This window comes from Ciconia boyciana, chromosome 10, assembly GCF_034638445.1.
Source record: "Ciconia boyciana chromosome 10, ASM3463844v1, whole genome shotgun sequence".
In the NCBI taxonomy this organism is placed as follows: domain Eukaryota; kingdom Metazoa; phylum Chordata; class Aves; order Ciconiiformes; family Ciconiidae; genus Ciconia; species Ciconia boyciana.
Window position 1 is genome coordinate 18,671,707 of NC_132943.1, and position 19,350 is coordinate 18,691,056.

General features: G+C 62.5%; 1 protein-coding gene across 2 annotated transcripts in view; it reads right to left on the reverse strand.

The window, feature by feature from the left end:
- Positions 1-2,222: 2,222 nt before the first annotated feature.
- Positions 2,223-19,350, reverse strand: part of NHEJ1 (non-homologous end joining factor 1) — a 45,613-nt gene continuing 28,485 nt past the window's right edge. For both annotated transcript variants that reach the window (XM_072874366.1, XM_072874367.1), the window contains exons 6-8: positions 3,318-3,435; positions 2,966-3,069; positions 2,223-2,668 (exon numbers count right to left, since the gene is read on the reverse strand). In XM_072874366.1, the coding sequence (XP_072730467.1) occupies positions 2,588-2,668; positions 2,966-3,069; positions 3,318-3,435 (303 nt within the window). In that variant the 3' untranslated portion in view covers positions 2,223-2,587. The remainder of the gene's footprint in view (positions 2,669-2,965; positions 3,070-3,317; positions 3,436-19,350) is intronic.

The following is a 19,350-nucleotide window of genomic DNA, read 5'->3' on the forward strand; positions in this document are numbered from 1 at the left end:
ATTGAAAGGTCCCTTTAATCGAGGCCACAGAGCCCTTATTAAGGGCACGGGTCGGGGTGCTGGGCCGTGCCCGGCATAACGGCTTCATTAAACCCTGCGAAAACTAATATTTATGGAATCAAATTTATGGAGGCCGAGGCCGAACTTGTGGCCTTTAATGTGTGTCGGGAGCTCAAATCCAGCCGGCTCCAGGGAGGAGGGGGTGGGGACAGGGAAGGAGACCCCAGCGGGACAGGATGGGACAATGAGTGGTGACACTCCCCAGAGCTGGCGGCAACCTGGGCTAGGGAGGCACCGGTGGCCCCACGCTGGAGTCTTGGGGGCTGGGGTCCCTTGGGGGCTGGGGGGCATCGGCAGAGCTCTTTTTCCCGCTGATGTCTTCACTCTCCTGCGTTTATTTACCCCAGCATTCATGCTCCTGCAGCTCCACCTTCCCTTGCCGTGGGAGCAGGGTGAGTGGAGCATGATCTGGCCCTGCAGCAGGTCTTTACCCCCAGCCCATGCCTGCCGGGGTGCTCACCCGTCCCTTGGGCACAGAGCCGCAGGGCTCCCCGGGGGGACTTACTCTGCAGCAGGACAGGGCTCTTGAGCAACGCCCCTGCAGCATCCCTGGGACTGGCTCCCCTGAGTTGAGCATGCCAGGGAGAAGCAGAGATGCAGCCCGGGTGCAGCTGGCAGCCGGGATGACCTGGGGGTGCAGGGGCTGCTTTGCACCACCCACTCCCCTATAAAGCCCACCAGCCACTGGCACAGTGGGATGGGAATGTGTCCCCCACCACGTGATGTCCCCTCAGCCCCAAAGGGGACAGATGAGCCAAATGCCCTTGCTGGCGTGATAAACCCTCCTCCTGCAGGTCCCGGTGTGCATGGGGAAGGAGCATGAAACCCGGGCCCAGCAGGGAGCTGGGGAACCTGGCTTGGAACAGAGCCACTCCCAGGCCAGGAGATGGAGCCCATATGGATGGAGCAGAGGTTGCACCAGGGGACAACCTGGTGACAGAAGACACATGAAACATAAAGCCGCTAAACTGCTGCCCTGGTCCTACCCAGCCAGTAGCAGGACCCTCCCTGGGGACCAGTGCCCAGCAGGCAGACCCAAAGCTGCCAGGGTAAGATGCTGTCAGATGGGAGAAGGCAGGATATGGAGCTACAGCTGTTGGCACAAGCTCCCCATCCCATGGCTTCCCCTTCCCACCACCTACTCTGCCCCGCACGCTGCTCCCTCAGAGAGGAAATATAAAAAGCAACTGGCTGCTCTCGCCCTGGGACTGGCCGGCCATGGCCCAGCAAAGGCCCTTTCATTCCCCTTCCACAGACACAGGGGCTGCTCCGGATGTTTTTGTTTCCCCCTTGCTGCCCGAGAGAGCAGGCAGCATGACTGCGGCCAGCTCAGCCCCGGGGAGCAGGGCAGCCAGGGGCACGAGTCCCTGCCCCAGGAGAGCAGCACTGCGGGCTGCAGCCTGCCTGCGGTAGTGCTGCCTGGCTCTCTGCCTGCTGTTTTAGGACCTGGCTTGGTCACAAGAGTGGGGTCCCAGCCCCAAAGGAAGCATGTGGACACAAGGGCTAGAGGAGGAGAGCAGGGGTTAATGGATGGATGGATGGATGGATGGATGGATGGATGGATGAACGGATGGATGGCGTGTGGAGGGGCAGAGGTGGTGCTTTGTGTCCAGGGAGCATCTATAACTTGCTCCATGGCTGCTCCCAGGCCTGGGAGCTTTCAATGTGTTAGTGGCTTGGTTGTCCCCTGCCCTTTGGAGGCCAGAGCGTGGATTAACCACATATCACCTGCTCATTAACCCCGGGGGAGCTGCCTTCATATGGAGGGTGACCCCTCAGCACAGCCAGGCTGCCTTTGCCAACGTGCCGCAAGGGCTTCGCCTGGCTCCAGGCACCAGCACATGGTGTGTCCCTGACATGGGACAAGGAGAATGTGGGCTCCAGGCCCCCCAGCACGCTGTGCCCTCAGGATCTGGGGGTCCCCTCATGCATACCCCCCCCCACATGCTGCTGCTCAGGGTGAGGCACAGCACAGGCTGGGAGCTGCTGTCCTGCCCCACAGCAATGAGCTGCTGTCACCTCCTCATTGTCCGGAGACACTGCAAGCCCCTGGGACAGTGGGACCGGCCTGAGCGGGACCCAGCAGCACTGAGGGCTGCACCCCTGCCTGGACACTGCAGGCCCAGGGGGGACAGAGCAAGAGGAGAGGGATCTCACCCAGACACAGCCCTTTATTGCAAACTCACATGAGAGCAGCCAAACCCCACGGCCCTGCTGGAGCCCCAGCTGTCCCACACCCACGTGGCAGCATCCCTCCCACTCCCCCTGGGTCCAGCGCTGGCTCCATCATGGGGCAGCCTGGGCAAGCTCTGCACCAGGGAAGAGGCAGAAAAGAGGTTCCTGAGACACTTGAAGAGAGGAGATGCCCCATCACCCTGGCTGGAGACACCTCGGGAGGGGACCATGCCCCAGGCCAGGGTCCTCCAGAAGATGCAGGTGAGGAGGCAGAGGATGCATGGGTGCTCTGCACTGCCTCTCTGGGATGCTGGGGGGACCAGAGACCCTCGGGGTGGGTGGCAGCAACCTTTCAGCTGAAGAGCCCCTTCGCCTTCTTCGGCTTGGCCTTGGCCGCAGGCAGCCGGGGCTTCTGAGCTGGGGAAGAGGCCGGCTGGAATCAAAGTGGAGGCAGCGTCAGTCCCCTCCGAGGGTTCATGCAGGGTGGGTGTACATGTGAAAGCAGTGACAGCTCCCTCCCCTGTGGTGGTGTGCAAACCACACACGTGTGCAATGGAAACGGACCCACACGCTCCCCAGCCAGGATGCATGGGGTAGGATGGGCTAGGAACTGAGCTGAGACCCCCAGCCCATCCTGGAGGGGTGCAGGACTGGGATGTGAGGAGGGGAGGGAGGTGCAGGCCCCATCCTGCCATTGGTACAGAGAAGCTGTTTCTAGAGCTGCACTCACCGTGGTTCCCTTGCTGGAAGATGCTGTTTCATCCTCCTGGGATGGAGACGGAGGATGGGTGTGCCCTGTGGTTTCTGCAGCGGGTGCTGGGCCCTCGATGTCCTCTGGTACCAGCAGAAAGAGATGCAATTTGAGATTGAGATGAGGGAGCACAGGGCATTGCCCAAACCCACACCAGGAATGGCACCTTGGTGGGGGAGCTCAGCCCATGGACGGAAAGCAAAGGGGGATACTGTTGCATGGGGTGAGCTGCACCCAGGGCCCCACTCCCCTTCCCCCGGGATGGGGGCTCAGCCACAGGGAGGCCGGGTGCTTCAGACTCTCCTTATCCCACAGCCATGGAGCTCCTCACCTGAGCACTGCCGTTTCCGAGCTTGCTTGGCCTCCTGCTGCGTCACCGCTGCGTAGAGCTGCTGCAGAGCAGAGGCGAATACCTGCCCCTCTCCTGCACCGCAGATTCGGGACAGGCTCTGCAGGAGAGAGCAGAGGCATCATCACCCTGCCAGAAAATCACCTGCCAGCAGCCGGTTCCTGCCAGGACACCCTGCCACCGTGCCGCAGTGGGGCAGAGAAGGGGCTGTGCTCCATCTGCTTCACCCCAAGAACTGCGTGGCTTGCAGGGCCAGCCAGCTCTGGCACTGGGCAGGACGTGGCTGCTCCCCAGCCATGCACACACACACACGTGTGTGTGCACACCCGCACACCTGCTCCAGCCCATGGGCTGCCTTCCCATTCAGAGGCAGACTGCGGAGGCTTGCAAGTCATTCATGAAACGCTGGAGATAAGATTGCACGGGAAGGGCTGCGGCTTCCCCGGCGGGAGCAGCGCAGGGATGGCGGCTGGCCGATAAGGACAGCGAGCCTTGGGCAAGGGCAGGACCTCGGCACAAGGTGGGGACGGGGAACCTCTGCCTGCCACGACTGCCTCCGGTGATGTCTATGTGGGCAGCGCAAGCTATCTCTGGTGGCCCCCATGGCAAGTGGGCGATATGGTGGCAAGAATAGGGATGCCCAGGTTTGCTCCCAGTCTGCCAGAGCAGCTCCCACCTCCCTGCACACACTTTGTCTCCATCCAGGCTTGACACAGGGAAGCCCCCCTCCTCCTGCCTGCACCCCCTGCCAGGGCTGCAGGATGCCGCCCTTGCCCTCTGGGCCATGCCAATGTGCATGGGACACCTTGGCTCTGGCAATGGGGAGGCTGGCAGGCTGGGCAAGCGCCACGCTCCACCGGGAATCCAACGCAGCACATGGCCAGCAAACAAACACGTGCAGGGATGGGGAAACGCGTGTGTGCCCTGGAGCTAGAGCGGTGCCCTGGAGGGGGTGGCTGTGTGGGGGTGCACGAGGCATGGTATGAGTGCATGTGTGCAGGTGAGTGTGGGTATGCGTGGGTGCATGGGAGACTGTGTGCACAACCATGTGTAGATGAGCGTGGCACTGGGTGCGTGTGTGGCTCTGTGTGTGTGTGTGAGTCAAAGGTCTGTGCACTAATCTCTGCTCCGCTCCACACCCAGACAGCAGGAGAACAAAGTGTAACAGATAAGGTCAGATCCTCTCTGGGCCAGGGGAGCGGGCAGGGGACGGGGACGCTGAGACCCACTCAAGGCCAGAGTCCAAAGCTTGGCCCCGGCTTCCCAGTGGCAGAAAGGGCAGGCTGAGCCCCCCTCGCTGCTCCCCGCTGGAGAGGGAGGGAGGGCAGGGCTCATGCCAGGATGGGTTGGCTGGTGCCCAGCAAGGCTCCTTCCCCACAGATCTCATCCCTCCTGCTGGAGCCGTGGGCATGAAAGGCCCCTTAGCTGTAGGACACACATGCCACTGGGGTCTGCTTTTCGGCCAGCTTCTGTGCAGGACCTCCTGTGTCCCTGCCCACTGCCACAGGAGGGAGCGATGCTCTGGTCCCAGCGCCCTGCCAGCATCCCCGGGATTGCTTGCCACTGCGTTAACACACTTCCCAGTGCCTCCTTGCCCAGCCTCCAAGCCCTGAGCTATGCTGGCCCATCACAAGGTCCCAGGGAGGAGGAGGAATGCTGAGTACCTTGGACACCCTGGGGATGCTCTTCCCCTAGATGTCTCAGCCCCACGGGGCCACGGTTGCACCCGAAGTTGCAAAAGCAGCATCCGAGGCCGGGAAGGCGACTGCACTTCAAAGGCAGGAGAGGGGCTGGCAATGGGTGGCCGACACAGCGCAGATCAAAGGCACAAGCTGGAGTCATAATTCAGAGAAAAGCAAACAGCAGCTCCCAGGAAAGCCGGGAATGGTGGTGGAGTGAGCAAAGTGTACTAGATAGCGCTGCGTGGGTCAATGCCCCGGGAGGGCAGGAGAGTCCCCTGCAGAGCCACCCAGCCCTGGGTGCCACTATCCTGCTGCCCACTCCCTCTCCCCGCCACCGAGGGGTCCCCAGGGAGCGCCAGGGTGGTGGGGGAGGCTGTGCACCCAGGCCTAGGGTGCTGCCCACCCCGCTCCGCTCTAGCCCAGCCGGGACAGAGGCTGCAGTGCAGGATGGCACCTGGGACATGCCCCGATCCCCAGGGCTGCCCAGGCTGCTCCTCTTCCCAGCACCCAAGTGAGGATCCGGGCAGGGCAGCTGCTCTCTCGGTGCTCAGCCCCCCAGCTGCCTGGAGCCAGCACAGTGTCCCCGTGGTGTCCCTGGGGACGGGGCAATGCTGTGGAGTGCCCACCGCACTTGTAACCACCCGGTGTCCCTGAGGCCTGCACACACACACACCCGCTGGGGTGGCACCCTGGGGAGGTGCTGGGAGAAGGGTGCCCAGTACCGCCAGCCCCCTGGGGAGGACTGGGCATCTGGGGTGGCACAGGGGTCTGCAGGTGCACGGCACCCACTGCCCATACTTCTGGGATAGACCCAGCTCCAGCAAGCCTGGGGTGGAATTTGGGAGTGACTGGCCACCTCCTGCCACTGCCCTTCCCAGTGGCTCAAGCCCGTGGGCTCAGAGCCATCGGGCCGCTGGAGCTGGCCCGCGCCGGGATGGGAGGGCCGCGCTTCGCAGCCCCGGAGGGAAATGGGTTTATAACCAGAGCTGGAAGCGTTTCCCTGCAGAGCCGTGACTCAGCAGGGAGCGGAGCGTGCTGTGCCAGCCACCGGCCACCTGATGGCCCCGGAGGCTGAGAGGGACAAGGAGGTGTCCCCAGAAGGGGCTGGGTGGGCGGCAAGCCCTGGGTACCAGTGACTTTTCCCTCCCTCCTTGCCCCACTGCCCCAGCACATCCCCAAGCTGAACCCCACCGCAGCCAACTTGTCCCCACTGCAACATCAGCCCTGGCCTCCGGTGACTTGTTTTTCTCTGATTACCCATCTCTGGGATAAACATGATGCCAGAGGTCCGGGGAGCAGCAGGAGCAAAGCGCTGACACCGGGGGGAGTGCCAGCCGGGTTGCCCCATGTGGCTCACTGGGCACTGGGGAGCGATGCCCGGGGAGCTGGCACGGCTTGCCCCACGTGTTATGACTACCTGGCCACAAGGCCAAGTGGGATGCCCCGGTATCAGGAGCGACTCAAGGCTGCGGCAGCGGCATGGGAGGCTCCGCAGCACACCCTGAACTGCGATTAGCCCAGCTGGGGGGGCTGCCTGGCAAAGGGGGGCAGGCGCCTGACCTCGTGCTGGGAGCAAGCCGTGCTGGGAGCAAGCCGTGCTCGCCGGCAGCCCCGCAGCGGTGGGGGCAGCTCACGGGGAGCTGGACTGCAGCCTCGCTTGGTGCCCTCTATCCCGCAGGGCTCTGCTATGGGGCAGTACCTCACCGTGGGGGGGCAGCAGGGCCAGTGGTGGGCAGGGTGCAGCATCCCTCTCCCAGGCATCCTGCCTTCACCCACCCCTGCCCAGACTCCCTTCTCAAGAGGCTGCAAGAGACAGCGATTTGGATGTCCTCTTGACAGCGTGAGCAGGAGGGGCATGTCACCCAGTCCAGCACTGTGCCACTGATGCAGAAGCATCACCTTCCCCTGGCCCAGGCCCAGCGGGGGGTTTGCAGGACGGCTGGACCGTGCTGGGCCCCCACACCGGTGCCAAGCACCAGAGTCTAAATCGGTCGTGCTCAAAGCTGGGGACTGACCCTTTCATTATCACACCAGACGTTCGAAGTGGTTACCAACATTCTTCGCTACAAACCCCACATTCCTATTTTTTAATATATTTTTAACTGGAAAACAGAGCGAACGGGGCCTGTTTGGAAATTACAGCCTGGCTGCTGTGGCTTGTATGTCAGATCTGCCCACATTCCCGTGGCCAGCCTCAGCACATGCTCCACAGGGGCACACTTAATAATTCCTGCCGGGGCCGGGAGCCAAGGGGTGTGGGCCGGGGGGGGCATGGCTTCCCCGGGCTCCCTCCGCCAGCAGGCTCCGCGGAAGCGGCGTGGTGGAGCGGCGGCCCGGGAACGGCACGCTGGCTCTCCGGCAATGGGCACGGCCGCTGCCGCACTGGCATGGGCGAAGCCCGGCGATGCTGCGGCAGCCCACGACTGGCAGGGGAAGGGCTCCATGGCCGGGGCGTTCCTGTGCCTCGTGGCCAAGCTGCCCTCGGCACTCCTCCCTGCCGCGAGCTTTGTGCGTGCTCCTGGGAACGGGGCTGGCATGGCTCGCTGGATGCACACTGGGCATCTCTGCCCATGGTCATGCCAGCGTCGGTCAGGCTGGGGAGGGATCCACCCTGGGATCCAGGTAGATGGGCACCAATCTGTGCTAGCCGCTCACCCAGCCTCTGCCAACAGCACCGGACCATGGGATCCCACCGGGATCTGCCTGCGGCAGGACAGCGGTGAAGGGGGTTGAACTGATCCCTCCTGGCTGGGGTTAAGGGCAGGCGAAGGGGCAGATCATCCCCCTGATCATCCCCCCGGGATGGAGCAGGACGCACCAGCCTGGCCTCCTGTCCCAGCTCTCTGGTGGGGCAGTGACCCTCTCCCTCAGGACAGAGCTGTCCCAAAGCACCCCAAGCTGCCCAAAACACCCTGAGCTGCCCCAAACTGACACTGATGCCCTTTCCCAGCTCCTCCAGCCCTTGGAACTGCTCGCACATGCTCACCCCAGCTTGCAGCAGTCCCTGGGGCACTGCGTACCACTGCTGCGGACAGCTAAGGGACCTGTCCTGAGCGTGCACTGTCCCCATCACCCCCTACCACGCACGTCCCTGGGGACGCGCAGCAGCAGCAGCAGCAAGCAGAGCTGGCGGTGCTGCCAGCCCGCCCGTGGAGCAGGCAGGGGCAGGATGGCCAAGGCTTCCCAGGCAGGGAGCCAGGCTGAGCACACCTGGCAGGAAGCAGCGGTGCCGGCAGGGGAAGGCAGCCGGAGAGCTGCCGAGAGGTGAAGGGGTCACCCCGGGGAAGAGCGGGCGGTGAGGCCGGGACGGCCGAGCATCCCAGCCCGACCCAGCCCAGCCCGGCACGGCACGGCACTCCTCCCAGCACCGCTCCGGCCCTGCTGCGGGCAATGTTTTCCTTTCCTCCTGACTTTCGGGGCCTTTCCAGCGAGCAAATGTCAGGCGCATAAAGAGCGGCACTGTGAGCGGAAGATGGAGCGAGAATGCCTGCCCGCGTCCCTCCGTAAGTGCTGTCTCACACTTCATCAAGGCAGCCTTTGCAAGCGAGGCACCCGCTTAACAACCAGCAGTCTATGCTGGCCGGCAACCGCAGCAGCCCCGCCGCTCAATACCCTTTTCTTTTCTCCTTGTGCTGTTTTCACGGCTTGGGTTACAGCTTCTCTTGCAGACACTGAGCGGAGGGGCGCGGTGGCAGCGGGGGCTCTGCATTGTGCCACCTCTGCGCTGGGGTGGATGCGGGTCCCCCCCCATGCAGGCATGCTGGGGGGGATCCTGCCCCTGCCCTGCCCACCCGCTGCTGCTTCCAGCTCCCAGGGATAAATCGCAGGGAAAGGAGGGTCAGCGGCAGCGCAGAGGTAGGGCAGGTTGCAGCATCTCCTCCCCAGCCACGGGAGGACCAGCCCACCGGGAGCAGGCTGGGGCTCAGCAGAGGGCTGGTGGGGGGCGAGGGGCTCCAGCCCCCAGTGGGCACAGCTCCTACCCCATCATACTTGGAGAGAGGCCACCCCGCTGCGCTGCCCAGCAAACCCACTGGCATCCGAGCCCTCCCGCTGCCCAAGTGCCAACAAACTCCCTGAAAAGCAGTGGGGTCCAGCAGAGCAGCCCTTGTTCCAGGCACCAGCCTTGCCTCCCCACCTGAGTGACCCTGCAAGAAGCTGGGCATGGCTGCCCAGGGGCTGGGGGCAGATGCTGGTGGCACCCCCAGCTCCAGCCTGACCATGGACACTCGTCCTCCCGTCCAGCAGCCTGTGGGGCAACAGCAGGAGAGCCTCCGGGGCAGCTGGCATTGGGTGCCAGTTTAGCAAGGGAGCTGGGCAAGGATGCCCTGAAGAGTAACAGGTCCCAGCATGCCAGGACTTGTGAGGATTTGCTGCTGGCTTCCAGGAAGGCAGACCCACAGGCTGATGGCACCTACGGGCACCACCTCTGCCAACCTGGCCCACCACGGACATGGGGCCAGTGCAGGCAGGGGAGGGCCTGGGCAAGCCCAGGAGCAGAAGACATGGAGACCTGGTGGCCAGGGTCCCTCCTGTCCCAGGGGGACAGCTCAGGGACCCCTCTTCTCTGCGAGGAAGCTGGGTGGCTTACGCTGCCCTGTTATTATAGGGTGGCTCGGTGAACATGAACACATCACCCAGGCTTATTATTGTAGGGTTCCTCCGCAAAGCGTGCCAGCTCATGCGGGTTTATTATTGTCTGTCCAGGAAAGCTGGACACATTGCGCTGGTTTGTTATTGTAGGGTTGCTCAGGAAGGCTGGCCAGCTCATCCCGGCTTGCTATTATTGCGCAGGGCTTGTGGGGGGCTGGCCGGGAAACTTCCTGCAAAGTGGGGTGATGGAAAGGGAGCCACACCTGGTGAATCACAAGGATGCTGTGCAGTGATAAGGAACAGCAAGAGGTGGGATCCAGCACCCGGGCTCCACCTGGTGAGGACAGGCCACTCATTCACGGGCACAAACACTCGCAGCTCCCCTGGGACCTGTGGGGCAGTGGGGCTGGCAGAGGCAGCAGGAACGTGGGTCAGGGCTGGGGACTGGCAGAGCAGCCCACAGACCCCTTGAGAGGCGAACTCTGGGGTTGACCGGGGGTGACCCATGGGGATGTTGCACTCAACGCGTCCCTAAACTCGACACACAAGGGATTAGCTGAGCTAACAGGGCCCAGAGCGGAAGCTGGGGCTGAGCCAGGTGGGATTAGGGGCTTTGGGGGGAATCTGGGTGCGTTCAGGACTGGGCTGAGTGGGAGGCAGCAGCCGCTCCACCCCGGCGGCTTTGCAGTTCCTCCCAAGTGCGGGTGCAGCCGGAGGGGCAGCCCCTGAGGACGCTGCCCCACCGTCACCCGAAACTGCAGCAGGAAGCATTGCAGCGTGGGGCAGGGGGGCAGCAGGGCTCACCCCTGGGCTGGCTCAGGCGGCTCCCCAGGCACACAGCCCTGGCAAGGCTGGGTCCGACATGCCCCAGCAGCCCTGGCACCGCCGCTGGCACAGCCACTGAGTCACCGTCACTTCCTCTTGCTCTGTGACAGCCCGTGTTTCCCAGTCCCAGCAGCCCACCGGTGTCCCTGCAGGCAATGCCCAGCTGTGCTGGCTGCCCAGGTGTCCCCCAGGCAGTGGCAGATGCCCAGGTGTCCCCCAGGCAGTGCTGGCGCCCAGGTGTCCCCCAGGCAGTGCCGGTGCCCAGGTGTCCCGCGGGCAGTGCCCAGCTGCTCAGCGCAGATGTTGGTCCCGGGCCAGGCAACAGGATTGAGTGTCAGGCGAGCTCTCTGTGCACAGCAGCGGCAGCAGGAGGCCAGGCTGCCCTGCGAGCACACAGCCCCTTCATTCATGGCAAAAAATAGCCCCCCGGGGTGTGGTCCAGCCTGGAAAAGCCCCCTCCAGCCCCGGCCAGCCCATGTTTATTCAGTACGGGGGGGACGCACTGCCCTCCCCCTGCCCGCCGGCCCTGCGCGCCATCTCCCTGCCAGAGCGGCCGCTCTTGGACGCGGTTCCCTGGGTCCCCCCCGGCCAAAACACACAGGCTGGGGCGGGGGGGATGGCAAACCCCTAAAAAGCACTGGGTTTGTCTCCGGGAGGAGCAGCCCCCGATGATGTCATGAGAGTTTGCGAGCGGCCACATGAAAGGGACTCGCTGCCCAGGAAATCCACAGGTCCATGCTCCGCCAGACAAGCCAGCAATTCTTCAGTGGGCCAGGAAGGAAACCTCAGGGAGACCGAGCAAAGCCTGTCCTTGCCCCAGGGACAGAGCCTGCCCCCAGCCCCACGGCCCCTCAGGGTCCCCAGTCCTGCTCCACAGTCCCCCCGTATCCCTTTCTCAGCATCTACAGCTCACAGCAGCCCAATCCCTGCCCCCAGATTGGTACCCCTGGGTACCAATCCCTGCCCTGCAGTCCCCAGGGCACCAAGTCTACTCTTCTAGCATCCTAATCCCTGCTCTGCAGCCTCCAGAGTGCAGACCCCTGCCCCACAGACCCCAGACCCTCTCTCTCTGCTGGCCTGGGGGGCAGCACCCCATTTCCATGGTGATCCATCAGGCTGGGAGTGGCAGGTGATTTAAGGCCAGGCGGTGCTGCCACCAGACAACAGGGATGCAGCAGGGCAGGGGATTCTCTTTCGTGAGGGATTACGCTGGGGACAGCTGGGAACACACAGATGCAGCCCCCCCCGGCCCCCTCCCCAAGAGCCAGCCAAGATCTCGCCCCACTCTGACAGTCACTGCAGACATGGGCTCTGAAACCAAATCCGCTGCCCAGCGCCCCCCCTCCCCATTTCCCACGGGCACAGGACGCAGTGGCTGGAGCAATGGGGAGGCTCTGTCTTCCTCCTCCTCCCCACGCAGGAGACACCCCTGGGCTCCCATCCAAGACCAGAGTCCCAGCTCTGCACCCCACTCCGCCTGCACGTCCCAGCCCCACCATGGATCCATCATCGCATGGGAATTGGCAACAGAGCTGCCTCGCTGCCCCATCAGCGGCTGCAGCCCAGAAGGAGCCAAGTGGCAAGCGAAGATCAGGGTGGTTTTGACTTCATGCCCCCAGGACCTCCCATGCACCATTTTAGGAGGCTGTAAGCATCCAGCCTGTCCACCTGCAACTTGCCCACAGAGATGCTCTCCTGCTCCACTTGCTCCATCTCCCCCCACACAGGCGCAAGGTGACAAGACCTCTCTGCACCCCCAAACGTGTCTAGGGGCCAGCACGTACCCCAGGCTGGTGCCATGGCACATGGGGACACCGGCTGGGAAATCCTCTGTGGAGCAATGGGCATGGGTGTCTTCACAGCACGGTGCTGGGGCAGAGGGCTCTTTGGGGCCAGCTGAGTGGTGACAAAGGACCCTGTGACTGAGATCCCGCTGCCCTCCGCAGACAGAGGCTCTTTGCAAAAGGGCTGGCTCCGAGCAGACCACAGCCTGCGACACCTAGCACAAGGGGCATCTCCATCCTGCTGGTACCCAAATCTGTCCACGACAGCGCTGGGCTCACGGAGGGGACAGGGCCAGTGGAGAGGAGATGGGAGCCCCCAGAATCAGTGCAAGGCTTGCAGGGCTGTTCCCTCTCCCCTGTGGGACCGGGCTGGGATGTTTGCTCCTGCTGTCCCTGTCCCAGCAAAGAGAGGGGACTCAGTCTCTGGGACTGTCAATCAGGCACCTTTCACCAGAGCTAAAAATGCACTCTCAGAAGGAAAACAAAATAAAAACACAAAACAAAACAGAGAGGTGAAAAATTCCTTGACATTTCTCTCCTGTGAGTCCCCAGGGCCAGCAGAGAGGTGAGAGCCCCCGGAGTTTGTCAAGCAAACACTTTCACACCCTCGGCCACGCTCGGCACGCTGCCGCTGGAATGCCAAATATATATTTAAGCCCTGCTCATCAAAGGAGTCTGTTCGGAGTCGGTCTCGGGCAACGTGCATGTGGGTTTGGCCCAGAGAGAAAACCAGAGACGCTGAGAACATTTCTTGGGGATGGGAGACAGCTCGCGCACACATACACATACACACGCGCGTGAGATAAATGACAGCCTTCAAGGTTGTGTGGCTGTAAGGTCGCGGGCTGGGCACGAGATACCTGCCCACTGCGGCACTCACCCTTATCAGCTCCTGTCACACCACGGGGTGGGGTTGTTTAGGCTGGAGGGAGGCCAGCAGCCATTCTGCATTCCAGTGCACTATAAACTTTATCAAAGCTAAATGAGCTCAGCCAACAAAGCTGGGGTCCGGGGAGATGAGTAGGAAGCAACACTCCGGGAGAGGACAAGCTTGGGGGGACACGGAGGGCTGGCTGGGGCTGTGCACCCCGCGAGGAGGTGATGAGTATCTTCATCCCGGGCACAGCACCGTGCAATAGGGAGGTGCAGATACAGCACTCCTGCAAGTCCAGGGTTGGTGCTTGCCAGGGTGCCAGGGCATCCCTGGCTGCTGCATAGATCCTGCTCTGCCTCCCCCGGCACTAGCTGCACCAGGCAGCCAGCCCCAGCCCTCCTGCAAGGCACCACTGCTCATCTGCTGCCAAACCTCCTCCAGAGCCTTCCTTGAAGGATCCAAGGGCAGGGAGATGCTGGCTGCATCTGCCCCACATCGTGCTGCCCCACAGCTCCTCCTCCCAGTGATGGCTTTGCTGGAACAAGCTGTCTGGGCATGGCAAGGAGCACTTTGGGAGGGGGGCTGCAAGCAGCAAAGGGGAGAGCCCTTCTGCATGGGCCACTCCTGCTCCTCAGCTCCCTCTCTTGGGAGCACCCCCTTGGCTTGCTGTGGATGGCCCAGGACCTATGCCCCTCTCATGGACAACCTCAGAGCTGGAAAGATGGAGGATTCTCTGCTTTCGTCCTTTTCTATACAGGGTTTGCTCCCAGCCATGGCAGTGCTGTGGCATTTGCAAAGCCCTGGAGCCACCTGCAGACCTGAGATGCTCCTGCCCCATCTCTGGAGGCAGGCCTGGGAACTGCCATGCACAGGACGGAGGGCAGGGCAGGAGCTCCATCTCTGGAGATGATGGGCCGGGCTTTCCCCTCTCTTGTCATTGCTCCAGGCAGGAGCAAAGAGGTCTTAGCCTAAATCTTGTGTCTAATCCCAGCTGACAGAGCTGCAGGTCGGGGTCTGGCCAGGGGCTGGAGCCGGCCAGGGCAGGAGAGATCATTGCCATGAGCAAACAGAGCACGCCGGCGCTGTGAAATCAGGCATTATGCGCCTGTCGCCTGTGGCAGGACCAGCCCGTCAGGCTGCCGGGGAGCCGCTCTCGTTACGGCAGGGGTAATCCCAGCACCGGCGGGGCCTGACCTTGCACAGTCATGCCCCTCAACCCGGGTTCATCTTCAGGTGAGGAGAGGGATTGCTGAGCTGCGAGTTGGGTTTCAGGCACCTGCTGCTAATAAAACACTCTGTCAGGGCACCTTCGCCCTCTCAGCCCTTGGAGAGAGGGATGGGGTCTCTGTGGTGCTGCCTGGGGGGGGCACAGAGGGCCGGGGCAGCCGGGAGCTGTGGTCTCAACCCTGCCCCATGCTGCACCCCTCCACCCGGGCGAGCAGACCTCCCCTTGCTGCTGCAGCCCCATCCATCTCTGTCCTGCCAGGTTTGGCCGCAGCAGCCCGAGTTGCTGCTCATTTTCAAGGGCAGGGATCCCAGCCTGTGCTGGAAGCATGATGCTCCAAGCCCCGCCGCTCCCCCGCAGGCGATGAGGAGCAGAGACCTCCCCCGGCTCTGGTGACCACTGCTTTTTCCAGCCCCCTGCCCACTCGTCATGCTGCTCTCTCCCTCCATTCCGGCTTGCCTTGCTCCGAAGGGTTCACCCACCCCTTGCCATCTCCAGACAGCAAAACCATGCCCTTTGGCTAAATACAGGGTTTTTTTAAAGCCTCACCATTTTCATCCCTATTTTTCTAGGCGTTTTCTTCCATGCACCACTATCTGTCATCAGCAGCACTGGAAAACAAGGTACCCAGTGCGCCTGCTTGCAGCTGCCCTGTGCTCATGTCAAACCTCATCTGTCTGCAGTCACTCGCTCCTGGACCACCATCACCTTCCGGTCTAAAAATTGGTTTATCTTTAACCTTCTCCATAATAACATGCTCCATTATATTGTCTTCTATGCAGTGCCAGGCTAGAAAATCCTCCTCCATAACTCAAACCCCTGCCATTCCCACAGCCCTGCTCTTTGCCAGCCTTAAAGACATCAGAGGGCTCGACAAGCCGGACCATGCTGGCTCCTGCCCCTGCTCCCCCTTGCCGGACCCCAGTTTTCGGTGGGGCTGCTGGCTGGCTGGGAGGGCAATTTCCAGAGCTGCTGGGGCACTGTGCAGGAGGACCTTCTCCCTCCCCAGCCAGGTCTTTCTGCAGCCTCAGGGGAACGGGGAACCTCTACAGCCCCCCCCTGCACTGCTGTCAGCTGCCATTGTCTCAAAACATGAGCCTATCACCGGCAGACACAGCAGTGACATTCAGGGAGCTGTTTCTTTGCTCCCCAACAATCTCATCTCCTCCAGGAGCCCCAAAACAGGGTGAGCAGGGCCCCCCCAAATCCCCTGCCTCCAGGAGCTGAGGCTGGGAGAGAACCTCTCCGAACACTTGGAAACTCAAAAGACGGCTCTCAAAGCGGACACCAGAGCCAAGGCAAGGACTGGGCTGCTCCTCGCCCTGCCTGGGCTGGCTGCTGGAGCTGGTACCCACAGCCCACTGCCTCCTACCAGGCTGCGCATCTGCAGCCTCCGCCCGTGCAGGAGAGCCGGAATCAATTACAGGGCTGGCAAAGGCAGGGCTGCTCTGGGGCTGTTGAGCGGCACCGGCTCCAGCGGCCGCAGAGCACGTGGCACGGCATGGAGGCAGCCCACCGGCCGGCCCCGTGCCTGGGCTGAGCGCAGATGTGCCACTGGCTCATGGGGAAGAGGCAGGGGAACCACTTGAAAGCCATGGTATGAAAGCGCTGGTAAACCAGGGCCACTCCTCTGCTCCTCTGGCTCCGCGCGCTATTTATAGTGCTCTGGGTGCCCACCCCAGGGGAGTTCAACCCCTGGGGTGCAGACTTCTGCCAAGCCAGCTCTCTTCTCTGACGTGCAGCTCCCTGGACCCCCAGCAAGGTCTGCGAAAGGTTCTGGACCCACCTGATAGCTAAGATGCTCTATGGTGGGCTGTCCCAGCAGGGTCTAGGACCCAGCCAGCCACAGGAGCTCACAGCACAGCCACATCAGCCTGCACTAGAGCAGCCAGCCTGCATGCAGCACCCTCAGACAACCAGCATGTACAGCAGGAACGTATGGGCAAGCCCCACCACACTGGTCGGGAGACAAGGAAGGACCCAACCAAACCATGGTCACTCCTTGGAGCCCCACTGTCAGTAACCCCAGGTGGCTGCGGCTGGGCTGGGGGGAGATGTCCCTGCTCTCTCCAGCTGCAAAGGGAGGGCTGGGTGGAAAGGCTGTAGGGATGCTCCCCTCAAGCTTGTAGGCTGGTTTCCTTGTTGCATGGGAAGGCGTCAGGCTTCAGGCCTGTGTCCCGGCACCCAGCACCTCCTGGGCATTTGCAGGGGCCTCCTGAGTCACCCCAGGCAGAGGAGAGCTGAGTTTGCACTGGTGACATGTGATTCTGGCAACCCACATCTCACGGGGGCTGCTGGAGGGCTTTGGGGAAGGAGGGCAGTGAGGAAGAGCAGCAGTGCCATGCCCTCAGCATCTCCCGAACCGCCGGCCCCACATCCTCTCCTCCTGCCAAGCAGCATGCACAGGCACAGCTCTGCGCCCAATCCTGCTGGCTGTGGCATGGCATGAGCAAGCTGCGGGGAGGGGTGCCGGCACCCCCTGTGATGTGTCTGGGGGATCACAGCCATCAGCGACCACAGGGCAGGGGACAAGGCAGACCCCTTCGATGGCCTCTGCAGCACACTCACTGCTTGCAGCCCCATGGGGCAGGACAACCACTGCAGTGGTGGTGGTGGCAGATGGGGGATGAGCCAGGCGAACACCAGACCACCAGGTCACACCATGACAGCCCGGACGAGGACCTGGGTGCCTGCGGGAGCAAATGTGGCTGTAGCCCCATGCCTCCTCACGCCCCCGAGCAGAGGTGCGGGGGCTCCCGGCATCTCCTGAGGGCTGCAGGGTGAGGATGCTGCCTGCACAGCCCAGAGCCGTGGTGACCCCCGGGGTGGGGGGGTAGGACCACGCCGATCGGGAGCAGGTGGCTGCTGCTGGTGTTCCCCCAGCCAGTGGCCGAGGAGGGTCTAAATTTATTTCACCAATATGTGGGCAGCGGGAGGGGACCAGGGGGCTCCTCCAGCCTGTCTGCCCCATGCATGGCGCACGTCCCACCGCCCTCCTTGGCGCTGGTGTGGCCGACCCTGCCCCGACACCGGTGACGGGAACAGAGCCCTTCTGGACCGTCTCTTTGGCACCCGTGTGTCCTGATGACTGGCCCCGAGCGGACCCAAGTCCTTCCTCCCCCGACCACAGAGAGGAAAGTTTCCAAATTAAAAACCTAAAACTGGCAACAAGGTGCCCATGGCAGGAACCTTTTAAACTGGCCATTAAAGTTTATAAGTTAGACGGGCACCAGGAGTGAGTGGCGGAGCTGCAGGAAAACAGCCGCCCCTCCTTGAGCAGCCTAACCACGGCTGTCCCCAAAGCCGCAGGGCTGACGTCACGGCATGACTTCACCTCCATCACCCACCGCCTGGCCGGCCCCAGCCCCGTGTTTACCCCTGCCCATCCCTGCCGCTGTCCCTCGCAGCCCGCTTTTCCCTTTGAGGTCGGTCGACAGCCCTGGGGCCTGGCGAGGAAGAGGAAAAGAGCAGAGAGAAGGAAACCAAACCTCAGTGCCCACAAGGCGGGCTGCAAAACACGGAGCCCCAGCAGCCGCGCTGCGGGGACGGCGGGCTCCATCCCAGCCCTCCTGCTCTCCCCAGTTGTGTGCTCCACTTCCTGCCCCCAAGCTGCTGTCCCTGGGGTGGGAGACTGGGAAAACTCCGTCGGCCAGGGCTGCACCCGCTGTTGTTGTTCTGTTTTCCCACAGACAACACACTCTGTGCCGTCGGCGAGATGGGCTGGGGGAGGCTATCGGACCTGACCTGGTGTCCCGTCCTGCCCCGGGATGCTGGGATGTGCCACAGGTACCTGAGAGGAACCCAGCCTCTGTCCCATGGGGTGAGATGCTATGGGGTGGGTGAGATGCTATGGGGTGAGTGAGATGCACAGCCTGTCCCCAAGCCTATCTGAGAACACATGGCCAGCCCTGGGGTGAAGCACAGCACGGGGTTTCAGCTAGAAGAGCTTTGGGAGTAGCAGAAACAGAAGCCTCGGGTGCCTGGGCGCAGACTGGGGCAGCCCCGTTCCCCTCTCCCCTGCCAGTGCAGGGGCACTTCGGCTCTAGACCTCTCAAAGATGAGCCACCAGCCTCGTGAGGTGTTGCAGGTGTGTGTGGGATGCAGGTTTGCTTTGCACGGCGGGGTGGGACGGTGGACGGGGGGATAAAACGCCATGGGTAGTGATACTGGAAGAGGTCTGGAAGAAACACCACGGTTGTTTTCGGAGTGACTGTGCAAGGGGTCCAGTGCCGAGCCCTCTGAGCCCTGTGCAAAGCCAGCGCTGCACACTGGAACCAGTCTGAATGATGCACTCAGCTCAGAGACACACGTTGCCAGAACATGGGTGAGAGCCACAAAAGCCACATGGGTTCAGGAGGGGCAAGGCTGGGGGCTGCACGGCCACAGAGCTGCCTGCAGCAAGCCCAGGGCACCAGTCAGAGCAGGCTGGGAAAGCCACCATCCCCAACTGCTGTTTGGAGCCTCACAGGGCACATTTTGCCTGCTGTCACCTCCCGGAGAGGTCTGTGGGTTGCATTTATAGACTCAGCCACAGACCCTGGTCCTTGTCCTCTGGACCGCACAGTGCTGCCCCTGCATCCAGAGCATCTCCAGGAGTGGGGAGCTGCACCGACCCGCTCTGTGCCCCGGTGAGTCGGTGCACGCACGCAAGCTGCTCGCACGCCTCCCCGCGAGCATCGATCAATGGGGAAGCGCACACACGCACGCGCGCGCGCACACACACACACACAAACAGGGCAGCCTCTGCAAACAACTGCTTGTTAAGTTAAAATTAAACTCTGCACAAATATTGACCTTTGGAGGGGACACAAACTCTGCCGATATATTTACCAGCTTTATAAATGGGCCTGACCACAGTGCCCTATACGCTGAGCTGGAGGAGATGAGGGCTGCGGAGGTGCCCAAACGAGGTGCATTCCCCCCCTCCCCGAATGGGGCTCTTCCCGGGCAATGCCACTGTGCCCCCCAGCTGCCCCCCACCCTCCCCAAAGTCCCCACTCCAGCCTGAAGGATGGATGGTGGGCATGAGGATGAG